At 52.9% G+C, this 20,651-nt stretch overlaps 1 protein-coding gene across 2 annotated transcripts in view; it reads right to left on the reverse strand.

Moving 5' to 3' along the window:
• Positions 1-20,610, reverse strand: part of WDR90 (WD repeat domain 90) — a 34,869-nt gene extending 14,259 nt beyond the window's left edge. For both annotated transcript variants that reach the window (XM_065683718.1, XM_065683719.1), the window contains exons 1-26: positions 20,565-20,610; positions 19,783-19,958; positions 19,517-19,693; positions 19,132-19,255; positions 18,623-18,793; positions 17,426-17,549; positions 16,056-16,123; positions 15,872-15,975; positions 14,759-14,989; positions 14,473-14,535; positions 14,126-14,194; positions 11,894-12,004; positions 11,655-11,800; positions 11,314-11,371; positions 9,395-9,513; positions 9,067-9,228; positions 7,951-8,069; positions 6,255-6,371; positions 5,476-5,711; positions 4,617-4,756; positions 3,977-4,107; positions 2,703-2,833; positions 1,979-2,140; positions 1,566-1,694; positions 493-626; positions 359-396 (exon numbers count right to left, since the gene is read on the reverse strand). In XM_065683718.1, coding sequence (XP_065539790.1) covers positions 359-396; positions 493-626; positions 1,566-1,694; positions 1,979-2,140; positions 2,703-2,833; positions 3,977-4,107; positions 4,617-4,756; positions 5,476-5,711; positions 6,255-6,371; positions 7,951-8,069; positions 9,067-9,228; positions 9,395-9,513; positions 11,314-11,371; positions 11,655-11,800; positions 11,894-12,004; positions 14,126-14,194; positions 14,473-14,535; positions 14,759-14,989; positions 15,872-15,975; positions 16,056-16,123; positions 17,426-17,549; positions 18,623-18,793; positions 19,132-19,255; positions 19,517-19,693; positions 19,783-19,958; positions 20,565-20,574 — 3,250 coding nt within the window. In that variant the 5' untranslated portion in view covers positions 20,575-20,610. The remainder of the gene's footprint in view (positions 1-358; positions 397-492; positions 627-1,565; positions 1,695-1,978; positions 2,141-2,702; positions 2,834-3,976; positions 4,108-4,616; positions 4,757-5,475; positions 5,712-6,254; positions 6,372-7,950; positions 8,070-9,066; positions 9,229-9,394; positions 9,514-11,313; positions 11,372-11,654; positions 11,801-11,893; positions 12,005-14,125; positions 14,195-14,472; positions 14,536-14,758; positions 14,990-15,871; positions 15,976-16,055; positions 16,124-17,425; positions 17,550-18,622; positions 18,794-19,131; positions 19,256-19,516; positions 19,694-19,782; positions 19,959-20,564) is intronic.
• Between the last annotated feature and the right edge of the window lie 41 nt (positions 20,611-20,651).

Consider the following 20,651-nt stretch of genomic DNA (forward strand, 5'->3'; position numbering starts at 1 on the left):
CACCACTAAAACATGTCACTAAAGAGAGGGATGAAAAGAGGGAGGGGAACAATGCGGGCAGGGAAAAAGAAGACAGAAAAGATGGAGGCAGGGAAAGACAGAAGGTAAAAGCTGAAAGACCTAACAGAAAACCCAGAGCAGCTCTGCTCAAAACATCCCCTCCCTGGCAGACTCATACTGAGAGGTGTTAGTTAGAGACCATCCTTTGGGGCTAATTAGCTGGTTACCCCCCCCAACACCCTGCTGCTATGCAAATCCCTAAGGGAAGGAACCAAAAAACCCCAATCCCTACCCTCTGCCATGATGAGCAGTGGTGGAAGAGCTGCCAGTGTCAACTCATGGGAGGAGGCAAACTCACCTGGTCCCAGCAGTGGAACAGACTCAGAGGAACAAAGCCTGGAAAAGGCAGAAGAGTGGCATTACACCAAGCAAGGATGGGGCAGGGGAGTAAAGGGAGGCAGCGGAAGGCTCTGCCCAGCACCAAGCACTTACGCAGCCGGTGGTGACATCTCCTCAGGCAGAGCTAGGAAATCCCATAGGAAGATGGCATCTCCAACACTGATGACATGCCGCTGGTCTGGGGTGAAGGCAACCTGGCGCACTGGCTCTGAGTGCCCGATGTACACCTGGGAGAGAACACACATTGAACTTCAGCACCACTGTCCTATCAGCATGGTGGTTACTCCACTCCGTGCCCTCACAGCCAGTGTCCACACAGCTCAGCAGATCCTCTCAGAGGCCAGCAGCACACCTGCAAGTGCTCAGACCTAGGGTTGATGAACCTAGGATTGACCGTCCTCACACCCATCTGGAAAAGCAAGCAGGAGCTGAAACCCCCCAAGATCTAAAACTAGCTCTCAATAGCTATTGGAACACTGGGCAAGACATTTTCTTCTCTGAGTGGCTCTGTTCCTAGCAGAGAGGTCACACCTACATCTCCTTCACAGAGGGTCTCATTAAGCTCGGTGCTTTGGCAGCCCAGCCTGTGCTTGGTGCTGAGTGTTATCACAACATAGGAACAGGGCTGCATTTCATAGAATCCCAGACTGGTTTGCATTGGAAGAGACCTTAAAGCTCATCCAGTTCCAAACCCCTGCCACAGGCAGGGACACCTTCCACCAGACCAGGTTGCTCCAAGCCCCATCCAACCTGGCCTTGAACACTGCCAGGGATGGGGCAGCCACAGTTTCGCTGGGCACCCTGTGCCAGCGCCTCAGCACCCTCACAGGGAAGAGCTTCTGCCTAAGAGCTCATCTCAGTCTCCCCTCTGTCAGGTTAAAGCCATTCCCCCTTGGCCTGTCCCTACAGGCCCTTGCCCAAAGCCCCTCTCCAGGTTTCTTGTAGCCCCTTTAGGCACTGGAGCTGCTCTAAGGTCTCCCCTTAAGGAGCCTTCTTTTCTCCAGGCTGAACAAGCCCAGCTCTCTCAGCCTGGCTCCAGAGCAGAGCTGCTCCAGCTGCACAAACACGGACACAGGGCCAAGTCCCACAGAGGGCACTGGCTGCTCTCTTCCCCAGGGGTTCAGAAATGCAACAGCAACCCCCTTCCCTTCCTTTGCAGGCAGTACCTGGAAGTTGATATTGGAGTGCATCTGATAGTCCCACACCTTGATGACTTTGTCACCAGCAGTGAGCAGGTACCTGCCATCCTTGCTCAGCGCCAAGGAAGAACAGGACAGCTTGTGCACGGGAGACACCTGAGGACAAGAAACACCACCAGCAGCATTAACTGAGCTAGCTCACGCCCTTACTTATGTTTCAGCAAGAAGGCAGGAATGCAACAACACTGAAAACAAGCAGCTCAGGCTCACCCTGAGCATGACCGCACCAGGATAGCTACAGGCTTGCCAACTCCTGTGTTTCTTTGAAGCCCGTGAACTCCAGAATGAGCTCTTCTCTCATTTCCCCTCCTACAGTGACATGACGTTCCCAAGGCTTCTGTGACACAAGACCTCAGTGCATGAATTTCTTAGTGTCCTACCTCTCGCACCAGTCGTCCCGTTTTTGCATCAAGCACAAGGATTTTATTGGAAGAAGTGGCCACCAGGAGCTCTCCTCGAGGCACAGGAGCAAAGCAGACTCCCACTGCAGAGTCCAAGGCTGTGCTGTTCAAATTGAGGATGCTGATGTCCACCCTTAGCAGCTGTCAAACAAGGAGATACTGAACAAATACTGGAGCAAATACTGCAGAAGCTTCAGAACTGCTCTCGTGGCTCTCACAGCATGAGGCTATAGAACCCCACTAGACCCTTCCCTTCCCCGCTAATGAGGGGCTACAGGGTACAGGCAATGTCCCAGCTGCCCAGGAGAGCAGCTCACAAAGAGAAGTTGGAGCTGACAGTCTACACAACACTTCTTCAAATTATCTTTCTAGAGGGAATTGAAGCTGGAGAAGAAACCTTCATAGAATCATAGAATGGTTTGGGTTGGAAGGGACCTTAAAGACCACCTAGTTCCAACCCTGTGCCATGGACGGGGTTGACTTTATTGTTTCTGTCTCACAGAATGGAAAACCAACCTCACTGTAAGCACCCTGAGGAAGTGTCTGCTGTGCAGTAAGGCCCTCTCCAACACTGCTGGTGCCCAAAGCCCTTGATCCATCTCATCTGATGCAGCCCATAGGAATTGCCTTTCCTGCTCACAGCACTCTGCAGCCCATGCTGCCCTCCCACCCTCTCCCAGGACAAGGGGAGCCCGCTGGGTACCTCATCCAGTGAGCAGGCCTCCATCACAGTCACAACGTACTTGGAGGGCCCCACGAAGGCGAGGAGATGGCTGTCCCCACTGACCACCAGCATATCCGGACTGCTCCCAGCGTCCTGGGCCACCACATTGCCTGAGGGCCACAGTCAGAGAAAGTGTAGAAAGGAGCAAAGCCCACGCTGCAGCCAGCTCACCCTGTGATGGTGCTGCTGGCCCTGCAGCTTCTCCTGCCTCTCAATCAGCCCTGGGTTAATGTTCTGGCCTCGGAAAGAAGCAACCTCTGTTGTAGAAGATACTACACATTTTATCTGCAACACTCAAAGCTGCAGACCTCAAAGACAAGTTCTAGAGTCATGCCTCGTTGCCTGACTGAATGTGTGGTGTTTTCAAGGAGAGCAGAACAAAGTCACGGGAATAAAATGGATTTCAGTGGGTTTTTTTTAACGTTACAAGAAGCTGTGAATGTGAGGTCTTAGCTGTGGCCTGGGCGTATGAACCCTGTGTGGAATGAAGTCAGTGCCAAACTCCTCTTTGCTGATGTCAACCCAGTGGGCAGAAAGACCCAAAGGTCTAAAACTCACTGAAATCACAGCAATCCTTGGTTTTTATTCCTCTGCCAAAATTCCACTGTTCTGTCCCTGGAACACGGCCAGGCAGTGAATAGGGTTTCAGAGCAGAGTCAACGTGTGAAGGTCCAGCTGCAGCACTGACGCCAAACTTGGGGGATTTATCTCTCCAAGCATCTCTTCCTTCTCACCTACTTCAAGAACACTTTTCTTGGGGCAGGATCCTCCTCTTTGTACAATAATTGAACTCCCTTTCCCTGCCCAAGCTTCTCCTGCTGTCACAACTCATTTCAAAAGGGTGCATTAAACGTGACATTGACATTTCCAAACTGCTTTGCCCCTGTACTGCTTCCTCTGCCTAGAGCTCTCCACCTTCTCTGATCATCGGCACTGCTGAAGGCAGGATTAGGGAAATGATCCAGTTTAAACAAACTGCACATCCACAGGATGGAAGGATTCAGGGCTTGGGCATGAATAAGTCTCTGTGATTCCAGCTTGTTCACAAAATCGTAATGCCAAGCAAGTGGAGAGTGTTTGAATCAGGAGGGGTAGGGAAGGGGTGGCAGTCACAAGGGTTTGCTCACACATTAACACAAATGTCACAGCTCGGAAGATTCATCAGAAAAGCTCTCCGAGTTAGGTTTGGTTTTGGTGCTAGGATGTCTGTGCTCATGAAAGAAGAAAGGCAACCCACAGCCCCAGAGTCTTACCCAGGACTCGCAAGACGTGGCTTTTCTGTGCCATGCAGCTGTAAAGAGCCAGACTTCCCTGCAAACAGGAGCTGAACATGAAATTGCCATCTGGAGAGAAGGTCAGCCCAGTGATTACAGTGCGGTGCTGTCTGAAAGAAGGTGGAAAACATAAAACAGGGGTGGGGAAAGAACAAACCAACTGCCAAAAAACAGGAGCAATGTTGAGCGCAACATGCTGAAGAACCCAGGAGAACAAAGCAATCAGGGGCAGGACCCCATCATGCTCATGCCTGCAGCAGCCCAGGCCAATCAACACTCAAACTTTATGGAAAACTGAGCAGCAAGCTCAGCACTCCAGCTGTCCATGGGATGTGCTCCCTCTCCCTCTGGAGCATCCTCTGCTTCCCATGCTGCGGCTTGCAAGGGCTCCCTGTTTAGCTGCTCTCTAGAACAAGCTTTTCCTACTGTGGGCCAAACGTTCACTGGGATGGCACAAAGAAAGCCCTCAGAGCCTTCCCAGGTCGGACTTTTCCCACCCAGAGCAGGCCACCTCTGCCTGAACACCATTCAGCTGGTACATGAGCATTGCCAAGGCCAAGAAAAGCACCTTTCCCACCTCCATAATTATCACTATGTCTCTTGCCAAGACAGCCCTTACTTGTGCTCCACCAGGAGACTGGAGGTGGCCAGGCTGAAGGTCCACACCATTCCGTTGTCAAACCCACAGGCCAGCATCTGCTGGGTAGGGTGAAAGGCCACAGCACATGGCGTTCCCTCTGCAGCTGTGAAGTCGTACAGCTGTGGGGAAGAGACACACCACAGGCATGAAGCTGGATAAAGCTCAACTAAACAGCCTCAGACCACCACGATAAGCATGTCTTACAACAGAAATCTGGTCCTGCCTGGATGGATCTGAAGCCCCGTGAAGTCCTGGAATTGTGGGCATTTAGATAAAACCCTTGGTTATTATGCCTTGTTAAAAAGCAAGATTCTACATGAAATCTGGGCTATTTACAAGTACCTGTAGGGACAGGCCAAGGGGGAATGGCTTTAACCTGACAGAGGGGAGATTGAGATGAGCTCTTAGGCAGAAGTTCTTCCCTGTGAGGGTGCTGAGGCGCTGGCACAGGGTGCCCAGAGAAGCTGTGGCTGCCCCATCCCTGGCAGTGTTCAAGGCCAGGTTGGACGGGGCTGGGAGCAACCTGGTCTGGTGGAAGGTGTCCCTGCCCATGGCAGGGGGTTGGAACTGGATGAGCTTTAAGGTCTCTTCCAGCACAAACTCGTCTGTGATTCAAAAGACGGAGAAAATGGAGATACTGTTTAACAAAACCTTCAGGAGCTAAGGCCAAACTATGCATAAACTAAACCTCTCAGAATTCCATTCTTCCAGAATATTTCTTGCCCATGCCCCTTATGCTCCAGGAAGGACATTTAAGGAGCTTTGGTAACTGGACCAAACATAGACCAGGGAGACTACTAATGCATATAAGACACCTTCCAAGTCTTGTCTGACCCACCTGCTGCATGGAGACGAGGTCCCAAACCCGGATGGTGCTGTCCTGAGACACCGTTGCCATCTGCTTCCAAACCCCCTCCATGGAGAAAGCCAGAATGGAGTCCTCATGAGAGCGCATGAGGGTGTTGGAGTCCCAGGACTGGAGATCCAGGTAGCCCAGGTACCCAGCAGCCGTCGTGCACAAGATTCTGCGGCCATCCGGGCTGATGCACACACAGCTCACCGGAGCCTCTTGCTCTGGGGAAAGACCCAACAGTCAGCAACCCCCCCTGGACAAGGAGCAGGAGCAGCTGGAACACAGCTACCAAACCAGATTCACATTCAGTAATGAGCATCCCACCATCTGAAGACTGGATGCTTGCAGGTTTGAGTTTAGTGATAAATTTGTCTCTGCCCTTTCTAGAAGTCCCCGAGCTCTGCTGTTATGGTGATTGTTTCAAGAATTGTGAAGAACTGCTTGATTTCTCCCCTTATTTTCCATGGACAGATGAGCCATAGGTACAAGGGCACAGAAATCAAGACAGAGTGCCTGTGCTCACCCTGGAGATCCTGCCTTTCTCCTATAAGTTACAAGAATGAACATCAATAAAGCTTGTTGGAGTAGAAGACTTCCAAGCCAGTCATCCCTACTGACAGCAAGCACAAAAGATGCCTGAGAATTGCTTTAGGAGAGAGACTGAGCTCCTAAGAGTAGCTTTAGGAGACATGGCAGTGGAGCTCTACCTTCACAGCAGCAGGCTGAAAGAGATGTGGAGCTCAGAAGCTCCCAGCTCTACTCACCTGCCTCTGCAACAACGGCCGAGAAGTCCAGTGGCCACAGCCGCAGGTAGCCATCTTCTGAACCCGTGGCACAGAAGTGTGAGGAGATGCTAATGCTGTTTATAGCAATCCCAGCGCCTGAAAAAAAACAAAGAAACAACAGCACCTTGTACAGTCAGAACAAGTAAACTCAGACTGGGGGTTGCCCCATCCCAGAACAGTCCAACAGTCCACTGCACCAGCGGCAGAACCCTCAGAAGCAGCAGCACCCAGGAATCCCACAATGACTCACAACAAAGGCTGAAGAGTCTCAACAGCCCCTCTCAGGTCTCACACCATGTCTAGTCCCTCTTCCTTTCCAGCACTCCTCTTTCCGATAAGCAGCAAGTGCTGAGCCCAGAACCCCCCCATGTGCTGGGTGCACCCCCACAGCTTGACCAGCAGGTCAAGGGAGGGGATTCTCCCCGTCTGCTGCACTCTGGGGAGACCCCCCCTGCAGTCCTGATCCAGCTGTGGGGCAACAGCACAAGAGGGACGTGGAGCTGTTGGAGTGAGTCCAGAGGAGGCCACGGAGATGCTGCGAGGGCTGGAGCAGCTCTGCTCTGGAGCCAGGCTGAGAGAGCTGGGCTGGTTCAGCCTGGAGAAGAGAAGGCTCCTTAAGGGGAGACCTTAGAGCAGCTCCAGTGCCTAAAGGGGCTACAGGAAACCTGGAGAGGGACTTTGGACAAGGGCCTGTAGGGACAGGCCAAGGGGGAATGGCTTTAACCTGCCAGAGGGGAGACTGAGATGAGCTCTTAGGCAGAAGTTCTTCCCTGTGAGGGTGCTGAGGCGCTGGCACAGGGTGCCCAGAGAAGCTGTGGCTGCCCCATCCCTGGCAGGGTTCAAGGCTAGGTTGGACAGGGCTTGGAGCAACCTGGTCTGGTGGAAGGTGTCCCTGCCTGTGGCAGGGGCTTGGAACTGGATGAGCCTTAAGGTCCCTTCCCATCCAAACCAGTCTGGGATTCTGTGATTCTAAAACTGTGGGTTTGATTCAGGTGTAAAGTTCACTGGTCAAAGCACTGGTGAAAGCCAGCACTGGTATCAGGAGGACACCCAAGGACATCGTTTCATCTCCTCTTGGGTGCTTTCTCACCCATAAAGCGAGAACCACAGTTACACACATCTCAAAGGGGCTTGCCCTACATTAATCAGCTCAATTTGCCAAAGCAAACTGGGCAGAAGGTTTTGAGATATGAGAGCAATAAAACTTGAAAGTGAATTCTTCCTGCTGTTAAAAATCAATGGAAGAGCTGAAAGCTGCAAAGCTTTGTACACAGCAACAAAGACTTCCCAAACACTCTGCACAGGCTGACAAGTGAGAAACATCCCTAAATTCATCTTTTTTTAGTGGGCTGCTTAGCTCTTTTTCCATCTCTACATTAAGACTCCCATCAGCAAATTAAGACTTTTTCATGTTTCTAAAAGTGATGTTTCTCTGAAAGTGCAATCAGCATTTTAGATGCTAAAATTCTTTCTTAAAATGATACTTTGCTGTATTAAGGAGGATTATTTGAGGTACTTAAGAAGCAAATAGCTACAAATGCTCTAATTGACCCCAAATAACCCTTAGCAGTAGGTAAACCGCTGGTTTATTTTGCCAGGGAGGTGAGTTCATTTCTGCCCCCAGATGATTGTGGGGTGCTCCTGGCTGGTCCCTCCTCCCTGCAGATGCTCCTACCTGCCTTGTCCAGCCGCTGGCAGTCCCGGAGTGGTGCTGGCAGCAGCCGCCGTGCGCTCCTCACGCTCACGTTGTGGTAGTCCACCTCCAAGATGTGGCCGCTCTTGCTGCAGACAAAGCTGTAGAGGAGAAAGATCCCTGCTCCGGCACTTAAGCTCCGCTTAACCAGGGTTAAGAGGGGCTGTGTCAGTGTGGTTTAGTAAAAACACAGCTTGGTTTAGCCATTCAGCTGCCTGATGGAAAGCAATTCTGGTTCATGGCAATATAATTGGTCAACTAAGTCCAAGGGCAAATCCACAACCAAGAGCTTCCCACTCTATTTCCTGTTCTTTTGAAAGGTTAATTAACAAAAGAGCTAAAAGCTCAGAATAGATCTCAGAAAGGAACCTCTCTGCCCCAGGACACAGCCCCAGGGAAGACAGGGCCAGCTCAGCTGACAGCTCTGCTTGTGGAACAGTATGTGGCAGCAACAAAGGTCTGGCTTTGATGATTAAAATAAAACAAGGGGGAAAAAGCACATATCTGTCTATATGCAAGAGGCTATGCACCACACTGCCAACAGAAAGCAAAACACAGGCCTCAGGTGGAGGAGAAATTCATAAAATATGACAAAACATCAGTATAGAACCACAGAATCATGGAATGGTTGGGTTGGAAGGGACCTTAAAGCTCATCCAGTTCCAACCCCCTGCCAACAGGCAGGGACACCTTCCACCAGACCAGGTTGCTCCAAGCCCCATCCGACCTGGCCTTGAACACTGCCAGGGATGGGGCAGCCACAGCTTCTCTGGGCACCCTGTGCCAGGGCCTCAGCACCCTCACAGGGAAGAGCTTCTGCCTAAGAGCTCATCTCAATCTCCCCTGTTTAAGTTTGAACCCATTCCCTTGTCCTATCACTACAGTCCCTAGTGAAGAGAATGACAAGAGAAAAATCATGTTTCTTGGGCTATTCTCAAGCAGTCAAATCTCTTTTGGGAAGCAAAGTGTGCTGAACAGGAGAGAAGCTCTCCCAGCTCCAGGAGGCACCTGATTCTAGAGGGAAAACCCTGTGCTCATGCAGAGAATGCCAAGCATCCCTCCTGGCCGGCAACCCCAGTGATTCCCTCAGCCCCTTACAACGTGTGGTCCTCGCGCTCCTGCTCGGCTGCGTGTCCCTCTTGGAAGGCCAGGCCAGTGAACTCCAGGGAACGGTACTCGCCCAGGTCGACAGCAAAGGAGCGCAGCACTCCACTCCGCACTCGCCACAGCCTGATGTTGTCCCAGCCACATGACACCATCCTGTCCCGGGAGAGGCTGTGTGAGCACCAGGGCAGGACTCTCCCAATGACGGGCCAATGCCCCAAGGGCCACCAGTTACCAGTGAGGACTGAGACACAGCACCATGATTCTACCCCCCAGGCTGTGCCAGAACCAATGCTTTTTATTTATTTCCTTTGCACCCTACCTGGTATCATCAAAAGAAGTAATCTTCAAGGCCTGGATGTCCACATCTGTGTGTGCTTTGGCCAGCACAGCCACCTCTCCACCTCCGGTCACCTGAGCAGTGTTCCACACCACCACCATCTGAAGCAAGAAAAGATGCCAGAGAGGGACTCTTCATCAGGGACTGTAGTGATAGGACAAGGGGTGATGGGTTCAAACTAAAACAGAGGAAGTTCAGGTTAGATATAAGGAAGGTATATATACTGTGCAGGTGCTGAGGCGCTGGCACAGGTTGCCCAGAGAAGCTGTAGCTGCCCCATCCCTGGCAGTGCTCAAGGCCAGGTTGGACAGGGCTTGGAGCAACCTGGTCTAGTGGAAGGTGTCCCTGCCCATGGGAGGGGGTTGGGACTGGGTGATCTTAAAGCCGCTTCCAATCAAAACCAGTCTGGGATTCTGTGATTCTCTACTGGCAGAGCTGCTCAAACGTGGAAACCTTGGCAGCAAAGGAGCTTTTCGTCACACAGCTGACCAGCTGCACACATGGGAACGTCCCCAGAGCTGGACACAAAGTACTGATAACAGAGTTGAAGCAGGGGAAATAAAAAACCCTCACACAGAAGGTTCAGGACAGTCCAAGAGCTTTGTAAAGCTTCATGGGAATATGCTTCTCCAGCATCCATAATTACAGGTTCTGAATCCCAGGCCTGCCTGGCAACAGGGATCAGACTTGGAAAGAAAATCCAGAAGAGTGGGAATTCTGGCTGCTGAGATACGAGATCTCTACCAGGGCTTAGCTGGTCTGTGGGAGCTGGAGGTAGCACAAGTCTGGCTGCACTGGCTCTCATAGGACTTTGCTCTGATGTGGGGTCATCTGTTCACAGTGCCCATCACGAGGGGCAAGTTTCCTTTTCCCAAAGGAAAGAGAGATGGGGGAAGAACTGTAGGTGATTCGATGCTCTGCATTCAGTGTTAAAGCCACCTCAGAGGCTGGGGTGGGATGAAGCACCACCCTGGGAGAGGTGGTCCTGGCCAGCCCCCACCAAGGGCCCCCCCCATTCTCCCATCCTGTTTTCACCCCATGGGTCCCTCCTCCCCAGTTGCAGCTTGCCTGCTCCCATGCAGCTCAGGGACTACTGCCATGTCCTGGGGCAAAATAAGGGAGCAGTGTTAGCCTGCAGGCAGCACCTAGTGAGCAACAGCACAGCTAATTGCTGGTGATGGTTAGTAAGGGATCAGTGGATAAGAACAGTCCCACTGATAAAGCAAACCCCCAGCCCCATGAAACAATTTAATTTTTGACTGCTACACATGGACTCTGCATCATCCCCCACCTACAATGATGTATGGCAGCTTCAGTGCCCAGCATCCCTCCCAGCAGTGATGCCTGTGAGGCTCAGGACTGAAAGATTAAACTTCACATCTTGCCCTAAATGCTATAAAAAACTCACTGGATCTGGGACTCCGGGCAGTGCTGAACCTCCCATTTCAATTTCCACTCCTCCCCTACATTCTTGCAAACCTTCCAACTCAAAATGCCACACAAACATGTCACCCTCAGCCCAGTGGGCTGGAATGCTGTGGAGGCAATGGGTATAGGCAGAATCACACAGCTGCCTTCATCACCCCACCTGGGCTCCTACCTGGGACCACACCAGGGAAAGAAAGAGCCTCAGAGCTCAAACTGAGCTGATCCTTCAGGCTGCTTCCAAAAGGATTTGTTTGCTCGCCGCTGAGGAGCATGTGTGTGAATGTTCACAAGCACCAGGCAGAAGGTAAGTGATTTCTAAGGAGGTAATGAGAAAAGGAACTCCCTCTGACTGCAGTGAAGATCACATCTAGGAAAGCCCAGAGCAGAGGTTTGTCTGCATAATAACTACAGAATCCTGGCACTTGCTCACCCACAGGGCAGGGAAACCTCCAAACCCAAACTCCAGTTCTCACCGTTTTGCCATGCCCATCCTTTCCGACACCACACAGAACGGCTCCACTGTAGGAAAAGCTGCAAGAAGAGACACGGTGAAATGCAGCTCTTGGTACCCCAATTATACCTCAACAGGGACTAAAAGTAGACTAGTTGTGAGGCTGAGGAGACAGCAAGACCTGAGGGATAAGCTCAGGAGGGAGCTGGCAGCATGTCGGCTGTTCCAGGCCAGTTGCCAGCAGGGCTGAAGCAGAAGCTGTAATTCACCCCTCGTTTATCACTCAGGAATAACATGGGAAAGCTGCTGTGCTGCAACACCTTACCCACCCAAACACCTCCCTGCACTCAGGCTGAAACCCACCTCAAGGACAAGAGGGAGTGGACGTGTGTTTTGAACATGGAGAGGCAGCTTCCCGTTGGGAAGTCCCAGAGGCGCACGACGCTCCGGGGACCAGCCTGAGCAGAAGCCAGCAAGGTGCTGCTCCCATTGAAGGCCAGTGCTGACACCTGCAGGAAGCACCGGGATAGAGCTGGGACTGGGCGTACATCTGGGGTACATGGACACTGCTGCCATGGGGCTTTGTAAGGAGTTACACTCACCTTATCCGTATGCCCAATGAAGAACCTCTGCTTCCTGGAGTGGATCTGCAGGGTCACGATGACCGCATGGCAGGGGTAGACCACTGCAGTGTTGTTCTGAGCCCACAGTGCCTGCAGGACGCAGACAGGAATGAGAGGGCTGCAGATTCTCCAGAGGTGCCCCAGGTCTTTGGGCTGGACCTGCAGGGATTTCTTCCCCAGGAGCTCTGCACACATGTGCACATCCCATACGAGTATTATTCTAACTCACAATGGAGAACTAAGAGCCCAGCTAAAATCCTACTTCATTCAGTGGATTTACTGTACAATCATATCTACTACATGTACAGCAGATATAAGGAAAAAGATGTTGGCAGTCTTGAATGGATGAGCGGGACTGGAAGATCTACACCAACATGTTCACAAAGTTTGCAAAGAGGGATGCAGAGGTGCGTGTTGCCTGGTTTTGGCCATCTCTTTTTGTAATCTTTTGTAATGCAAAGAGATGGGTTAAAACCAATTATAGATCAGGTTGAGGATGCAGGGATAGAGCCTGCTTCAATGGGAATAAGTGGTTTATTTCTGGGTCTCTCCTAGTTAAAGGCTGCCATCAGATGCTCAGTCATCAATAGACGTATTTGTGGTGTGAGTTCCTGAGGGCTGATAATGGGGTCAGCATGTGGACTTGATTTTCCTGTTCCCACCCTGTGAGTGTTGCTGACCTCTTGGTCACCAGTAAAATGAAACGTCATTCTGTCTCTGGAAAGGACAAGGGTATTTTGAGACATGATAGTATGGATTTCTTGCAGCTGCTAAGGCAACAGCCTGCTCCTGTGCTCATATGGAGAGATCACCATCTCATAACAGGCTCTCATCCAACATTGAATGAAACCTGGTGCACTGTAACAAGAGAGGACATGGCTTTGCAAGCCGTCTGTGTGGGTCATTTATGGTTTAATCTCTTCTGAACTGGTGCCTGGAGGTTGAGGCTGTGGAGTAAGTGACCAGGAAGCAGTGTGCTGGGATAACCAGCTCCAGTCAGGGAGAGTGACGGCTGGAGCAGGCTTGGGTCTGTGCTATGCTTTAGTGCTCCTCTCCTGGCCCACAGCTGGTGTGTGGGCTGTTACCTACAGCTCAGTCCCATACATCCCCACACCGATGCTGCTGCCTTATCTCCTTGTCTGTTTGCCCTTTTCCCCTCTCCAGGCTTGTTCCATGTCATTGCCTTGCTCCCATCATAGGATCAGAACAGTTTGGGCTGGAAGGGATGTTAAAGCTCCTCCAGTTCCAACCCCCTGACACAGGCAGGGACACCTTCCACCAGACCAGGTTGCTCCAAGCCCCGTCCAACCTGGCCTTGAACACTGCCAGGGATGGGGCAGCCACAGCTTCTCTGGGCACCCTGTGCCAGGGCCTCAGCACCCTCACAGGGAAGAGCTTCTGCCTAAGAGCTCATCTCAGTCTCCTCTCTGTCAGGTTAAAGCCATTCCCCCTTGGCCTGTCCCTACAGGCCGTTGTCCAAAGCCCCTCTCCAGGTTTCTTGTAGCCCCTTTAGGCACTGGAGCTGCTCTAAGGTCTCCCCTTAAGGAGTCTCCTCTTCTCCAGGCTGAACAAGCCCAGCTCTCTCAGCCTGATCGAGGTGGGCTGTATCATTTCCAGGGCATCCCATCCCTTCCCTGAAGGCTTGCTGAGCATATGAGGTGTAACCCTGGCCAACTGCTAAGCCAAGAAAACAGCAGCCTCCAGTGTGAACTGCAGTAGTCTATAGGCAGGGGGGGATCTCACATGGGGAGGAATTCCCAAGATGGGAATTTTGGTTTAGTGGTGGCCTTGGCAGTGCTGGCGTAAGGGTTGGACTTGATGATCTTAGAGGATTTTTCCAACCTGGTTGATTCTATGATTCTATGACTGAACCAAAATGACCTTTTTTTTACCTAAACACAGACTGCAAGCTGGGCTCCTGCAAGGCACAGTGCCACATGGAAACAATATGAAACCCTTTCCAGACTCCTACAAAGCATCTCTGTTTTAACATGTTAAAACACAGAAGCCACGAGATCTAAAAGGTCCCCTGATTTCTAATTCACCACCATAACAGCAGAAGACTCACGCGCAAACATAAGCTTGTACCCATCTGTTTTGGGGGTCATTTTCCCTATCGAGCAGTGAATTCAACTTCCTTTCATACCTCCAAAGTTAATACCCTGGGCATGGGATTACAGATCAGCTCCCCAAACCATCCGAGCTACTGACCCACTTGGTGCTGCAGCCTCCAAAGCCAATAATCATTCTCAGCTTCAGGATGGGATCTGGTAGTAGCCTCTGGAATTAAAAGAGACAGAGCTGTCATACGTAGAGCCAGAATGAGACCCTCCACCCTCCGTCCCCATTACTGGTTTCTCTCTAAAGCACAGGGGTTCTTTCGTGCTAGAGGGGATGGCTTTACAGTATTTAACCTCGCAGAAGCCAAATCTGTCAGCAGGAGCTGGGATTTCCAGTGTTAAGCAGCTCTCCCACCCAGGCTTGGTTACAGCCAGCCCTTGCAGTGTCCCAGTGATGCCCAGAGCCAGCAGTTGCTGGGGGAAGCACCAGACTCTTACCCTGCAGGCAGCAGCTCTCCTACTGGGCAGCACACCTGGTCCAGGGCCCTTCCTGGATGTGCTCTGGGCAAATCAATACACACACATTATTAGCTCAAGATCAGTGCATTTGAACACAGGGTCCCTCCTTCAAGGTGAGCAAGTGGAAGGGAGAAAAATAACACCAGCAAAAGGGATTAACTGAAACACCATCCAGAAGCCTGTGTTTCCTCTGCTGCTTCAGCATCAGCGGTAAGCATCCCAAAGCCACCCTTGGTCTGCTGTGACTGCTCAGTGCTTCACCCACCTCCTCTGAGCCAGAGTGGACAGCTCGGGTGGCTCGTTTGCTCCTCTGGTGAGCATACACGTGGATGCCTCCGTTGCTGACTGCTGGAGACTGACCACTGTCCCCCACATTGTGCAACTTCTGATTCTGCTCTAGCTCCTGGTGCCCAGCTGGCACAGCTCTCGGTGGCCTGGAGGCTGTCAGGTGCACCTCAGGGATGCTCTTTGGAACGACAGGACCGCGGTGTGGCATCTGAGAAAGAGCAAAGCCTCAGAGTGAGATCAGCCCTCCCTGAGTACCTTCCACCCACTGCAAAGGCAGAGAGAAGGGCACCCACATGTCTCCCAGATGACTCTTCACAGCCATACACAAAGCAGCATGGAGGCAGAGTATCCCTGTGGGTACCCAGCTTGGCCAGGTATGTTAACCAGCCGCTCTCCCTGCGCTCCCAATATTGTCCATACACAGTTCATCTTTTCCAGACAGCAAACCAGAGCCCCGCGAGAGATCTAGCCCGGAAAAGACTCGAAGAGCTGCTCTCCACTGAGCAGACTCTAAAAGCACCAGCTCGGCACATCCCAGTTCAGAGCAGCAATGTGGTCACACTCCTCATTTTCTCCCTCTCCACAGTGTAAGAAGGATGGCTTCTCCCCATCTTTCTCCAAAAGCCAGTCATCATGCTGTCTGGTCAGCCAGCTGAGTACCAGCTCTCCATCACCAGTGGGGAATGGGAAATCAGGGGTGAGGGCAGCTGCTGTGGTCCCAGCAGTCCAGACTGCACACACTGTTCTGCCCCAAAGGACACCTGATTGGGTTCTTTAGCCCCCAGCCCTCATTTCTTATCTATAATTGGAAGACACAACTATCTGTTGCCTCAGCTGAGATGTGGAGGAGGTGTCTGGAGATTGCGAGGTGCTTGGCACTGAGCTCAGCTCTGCTTTGTGCTGGGCCACACTGAGCCACCCCATCAGTAACTGTACGCCTGCAGTCAACAGACTGTGCCCAGACTGGGGTCAGATCAGCCACAAACAACAAGAAGCAGCTTCTTAAAGGCAGGCCTCCAAAGAGAAGATGTAGTGAAAAACACGGGAGGCAGAAGGGAAGAAGTTGCAGCCTCCTCCACGGGGCACTTACAGCTTTGGGACTGGTTATCTGCTGGATGAGGGACAGTCGGTCACGGACTGCACTGGTGAGCGCCACTGGCTGCTGCTGGATGGGATGCTCTGGGGCTTGGCCACCTGGGTGACACAAGGAGGAGGTTGAGCTTCCTGGGAAACCCAAAGCATCCAACCCTGGCTGCCATCCCCAGCATTCCCACCTGCCACAGGGCCAGGACAGCTCTTCTGGATGGAATCCTTTGGCAGACTGGACCCCTCGGATGGGAATCTGAGCAAAATCAGAGGAAGACACCGTGTCACTGGGATATTGCACTGGCACCAAGGAATACAACTTAGTAACTCATGGCCTGACACAGAAGCCTCTTCATGTGTCCTGTAAGATTTCCCCCTTTTGCCCTCCCCTCCCCTAAATAAAGCATCTCCTGGGTCTGATCTACAGCATCACATTCCAGGGGTTAACTTGGCACTGCACACTTTAGGTAATGTTGCTAACCTGATGACTGGGATGAGCTGCAGTTTATGACCAACAGGGTTCTCTGGGAAAAACCTCGTAGAATCGTGGAATGGTTTGGGCAGGGACAACTTTCACTAGATTGGGTGGGAAGGGACCTTAAGATCATCCAGTTCCAGCCCCCTGCCATGGGCAGGGACACCTTCCACTAGACCAGGTTACTCCAAGCCCCTGTGTCCAACCTGACCTTGAACACTGCCAGGGATGGGGCAGCCACAGCTTCTCTGGGCACCCTGCGCCAGCGCCTCAGCACCCTCACAGGGAAGAGCTTCTGCCTAAGAGCTCATCTCAGTCTCCCCTCTGTCAAGTTAAAGCCATTCCCCCTTGGCCTGTCCCTACAGCCCCTTGTCCAGAGCCCCTCTCCAGGTTTCTTGTAGCCCCTTTAGGCACTGGAGCTGCTCTGAGGTCTCCCCTTAAGGAGCCTTCTCTTCTCCAGGCTGAAACAGCCCAGCTCTCTCAGCCTGGCTCCAGAGCAGAGCTGCTCCAGCCCTTGCAGCATCTCCGTGGCCTCCTCTGGACCTACTCTGACATCTCCACATCCCTCTTGTGCTGTTGCCCCAGAGCTGGATCAGGACTGCAGGGGGGTCTCACCAGATAGAGTGGAGTGCTGGGCTCCCACACAACCAACAGGAACCCAGCACAGGAGCTGAGGGATGTACTCTTACATCTGCCCCCCTATAAGGTGTTACAGCCAGCGACAGCTCAGCAGCCCATCAGACTCCCTTTTAATGCTCCCTAGGAATGGCATGCACATGTTGCTAAGTTAGCCATGGGAGCTGTCCCAACAAGAGGTTACTGAGAGAGAGGACAGGTGTTAACTCTGGACCCTGGAGTGCTCTACAGCCTCTTTCCTGCCCCAAAACATCACCCATCAGCATTAAGCTTAGACCAGGCTAAATGTGTCAACAACACCTAAATGCTGGACTTGGGGTGATGGCAACGTCTCCACTGAGCCCCACGTTTGTCTGGATCTGTCATTCCTTAAGCAGTGTTATCTAAACACCTTTCCCAGAGGCCTTGGAGCTGCAGTGGGGTCAGTGCAGCCAGGAGCAGCCGTACCTGATGTAGTCGTAGAGGTCGTGCCACTTCTCACCCTTTGGCACAGGGAATGCCATTTCCCGTGGCATGGGCACTACCCCATGGCACGCCAGCTCGGCTTGACGGGCCTCAGAGAACGTCACGCCTGGAGGCAGAGGGACAGAACGAGGGTTAGGTCTCCAAGGGCTGTGGAGCTGCAATCATGTTTCCAGTGAAAGGGCACAAACCGCTTCCGTCTTTGAGAATACCTGAAAAGCAAAGAGTACAAGCCCGAGGTGTGCAACAATACAACTTTGCACAGGGTATTCCAAAGGACATCCCAGAGCACAAACCCATGACCAGCATAGGTTGCCCAGAGAAGCTGCGGCTGCCCCATCCCTGGCAGTGTTCAAGGCCAGGTTGAACGGGGCTTGGAGCAACCTGGTCTAGTGAAAGGTGTCCCTGCCCAGGGCAGGGGACTGGAACTGGATGAGCTTTAAGGCCCCTTCCAACCCAAACCAGTCTGGGATTGTATCCCCCAGGCCCAAGATTCCCCAGATTCTCTGTTCAGTGATTCAGCAATTTCGCGTGATTTGTGTTAAGGTTCTTTTCTCATTTGCTTGTCTTCTCTCCTTCATATGTTTGTAAATTTGTGCAAGTCTCCAAGACAGAACAAGTTTCAGGAATCCAAAAGCAGCACATGGGACATCCTGGAACTCCACTGATGGAGTCAGTTAGCTCAGTCAGATTACTGGTGTGAATAAAGAAAGGTAAAACCAAAGGGTTTGATTGAAGTATCTCTGCCACACTGAGCAAGGGGATCAAAAAAGCAGGTTGGATGATTTCTGAGACAAAAGAACCCACAGGCTCTTCTAGCAGATAAAAGCACAGGCCTTGGAGAAGCAAGGCTTGGGAACACTTTGAATTGTTTACCCCTGAAAAGGAATTCTAACCTCAGTACGATATTTAACTTTGCCCTTACTGCTCACTGCTACAGCTGGAAAACGAGAAGACACTTTCCTCTGGAAGCTGGGAGATTGCATTCACCAGCACACACAGAAACTTAACGTCAGATCAGGTATTTTGCCCTTTCTGTTTCCTACCATAATGGCAACCAAGTGCTTGGCCAGGGCTAACAGCCCTGTCAGCATGAGGCTGCAGACGCCAGTATGATCCTGGGTTCCACCCAGACTGGGCTGAGGTCACAGGATAAATGAGAGGCCACGCTGAGCTCCTCACCTGGGTCAAACACCAAGTCACTGGTGCAGAGGTTTTTCACCAGCAGGCTGGAGCAGAGCTTGATGCTCTTGAGGTGGCTGTAGTGGCGGTTGAGGTAGAGGGAGAGGATGGAGCGAAGGTCGAGCACGAGGCAGGTCCAGCGCACGTCAGTGGGGGCATCTCCCACCAGCTCTGGAGAGGAGAGCAGCAAGTGGTGAAAGGGAAGAAGATGCTATAGACCTTGGGCTTCACAGAACATAGATGCAAGATTAATGTGGTTAAGTGGCACTATTCACCAGGGATGACTCCCACGAGGCTTGGCTTGCCTGTGCCAAGATGGGAGGTGGGAAAATACGCCCCATAATTCATTGCTGCAAAGCGGCGACAGCCCTCCTGGGAGCCACAGCTCTGACCCCCATCTGCTGAGGGTCTCCTGCTCTTCGCTCCCCTCAAATACATCAAGTCCACTTCCAAACTCAATGAATTTGGTGGTGTTGTGCACCATGAACAGCAGCACAAACGCTCCTCACCATGCCTGGGTGTCCTGGCCGAGCCCTCAGCAGCTCCACAAACGAAGGGGAACTGCAGCCAAGTGGCTGTGGATTTGAATTCCTTGAAGAGGCTGGAGAAGGAGATGCGAACCACTTGCTTTTCCTGAGGAGAAAGACACAGACACAGCTTCAGTCACCCTGGTGGCTTCAGCAGGGATATGCTGCAGGGCAGGTGAGTGATCCTATCTCTCGTCCCTTCCTTGTCTCCTGTCACCAGCAGAGATGCCACGAGGATGGAAACCATTTCCAGTCCAGGATAAAACACCAGTGACAACAAAGACCGGCCAAGTTTTTCCACCCCTCAACCCTTCCATTAGCCACAATACTAACGATGGCGGTTTAACGAGGCTGCTCAGTGTCCTACCTCGGTGGTGACATCCAAGTGAACAACAAAGTGCTTGTGAGGCACAGGCCTGAAGAGCAGGTAGAGGTAGCGCCCGGTCAGCCCCAGTGACTGTGTCCCAGTGCGGGGCAGCTGCAGGTAGCTGCTGCCGGGTATGGAGCCCCGGATCCGGTACACAGATCCCTTCAGTCTCGCGTCCTGCCCGAACCACAGGGTGATGGGGAGTCACAGCAGTGCCCATTGCAGCCGGTCCTCCCACGCCCTGGTGCTGGTGTCCCCGGTGTTACCGTGAAGGTGGCCACGTCCCCCTCCTTGGTGGAGCGCTTCCACTCTTCCACACGGAAGTGCTTGAAGATGTTCAGGTATGGCCGCTGCCAGGCTGCTGGTGCCACAAGTGGTGGCGGGACAGTGCCCCCCGCACCACGGACCCCACTGCCGTTCCTGTGTCCCGAGGTTCCCTGCCCTGTTGGCACCCAGTCATCTACATGTCCCCAGTATACCCAGCCCCGGTGTCACCACTGTGCCCTGAGCCTGGTGACAGACCCGCTACCAGCCCCATTACCCTCATGCTCTGGGTCCCTCCACCCCCAGTCATGGCCCCATTACCTCTACACCCGAAGTGGCCCCTAGCCCCAGTGTCACCACCCTGCCTCTAGCCCAGTGCCAGATCTGGTCACCCCCGAGCTCTGAGGCCTCCCAGCCCTGTGACACCCCGGTTACTCTCATGCTCTGAGCCCCCATGGGCCGAGCCCCCCTGCCCCAGTGGCATCCCTGTTATCTGCGCGCCCGGAGCCCCACACGATCCGAAACGGGCGCCTCCCAGCCGCGGTGACGCCCCCGGTATCTCCGTGCTCCGACCGTCCCACCCCCCCGACCCGGTGTCGCACTCATGCCTGGTGACTGCCCCCTCGTTACGCCCACGCCCCGAGCCCCCGGCATCTCCGCATCCGGAACCTCCCATGACGCCAGTCTCCCCTTTGCCCCGGTGACTCCGCTGCTACCACCGTGCTGAGCGCTCCCCCCGGCCTCTCGTTACCCCCGGTATCCACACTCTCCCCCCCTCCGCTACCTGCCGCCATAGCGCGCGCCGCCTGCTTAACCGTCCCGCGTGCCCGCCGCCAATCCGCGCCCGCCGCCCGGCCCCGCCCCCATCACG

The sequence above is a fragment of the Lathamus discolor genome, chromosome 6 (genome assembly GCF_037157495.1).
Source record: "Lathamus discolor isolate bLatDis1 chromosome 6, bLatDis1.hap1, whole genome shotgun sequence".
Taxonomy (NCBI): domain Eukaryota; kingdom Metazoa; phylum Chordata; class Aves; order Psittaciformes; family Psittacidae; genus Lathamus; species Lathamus discolor.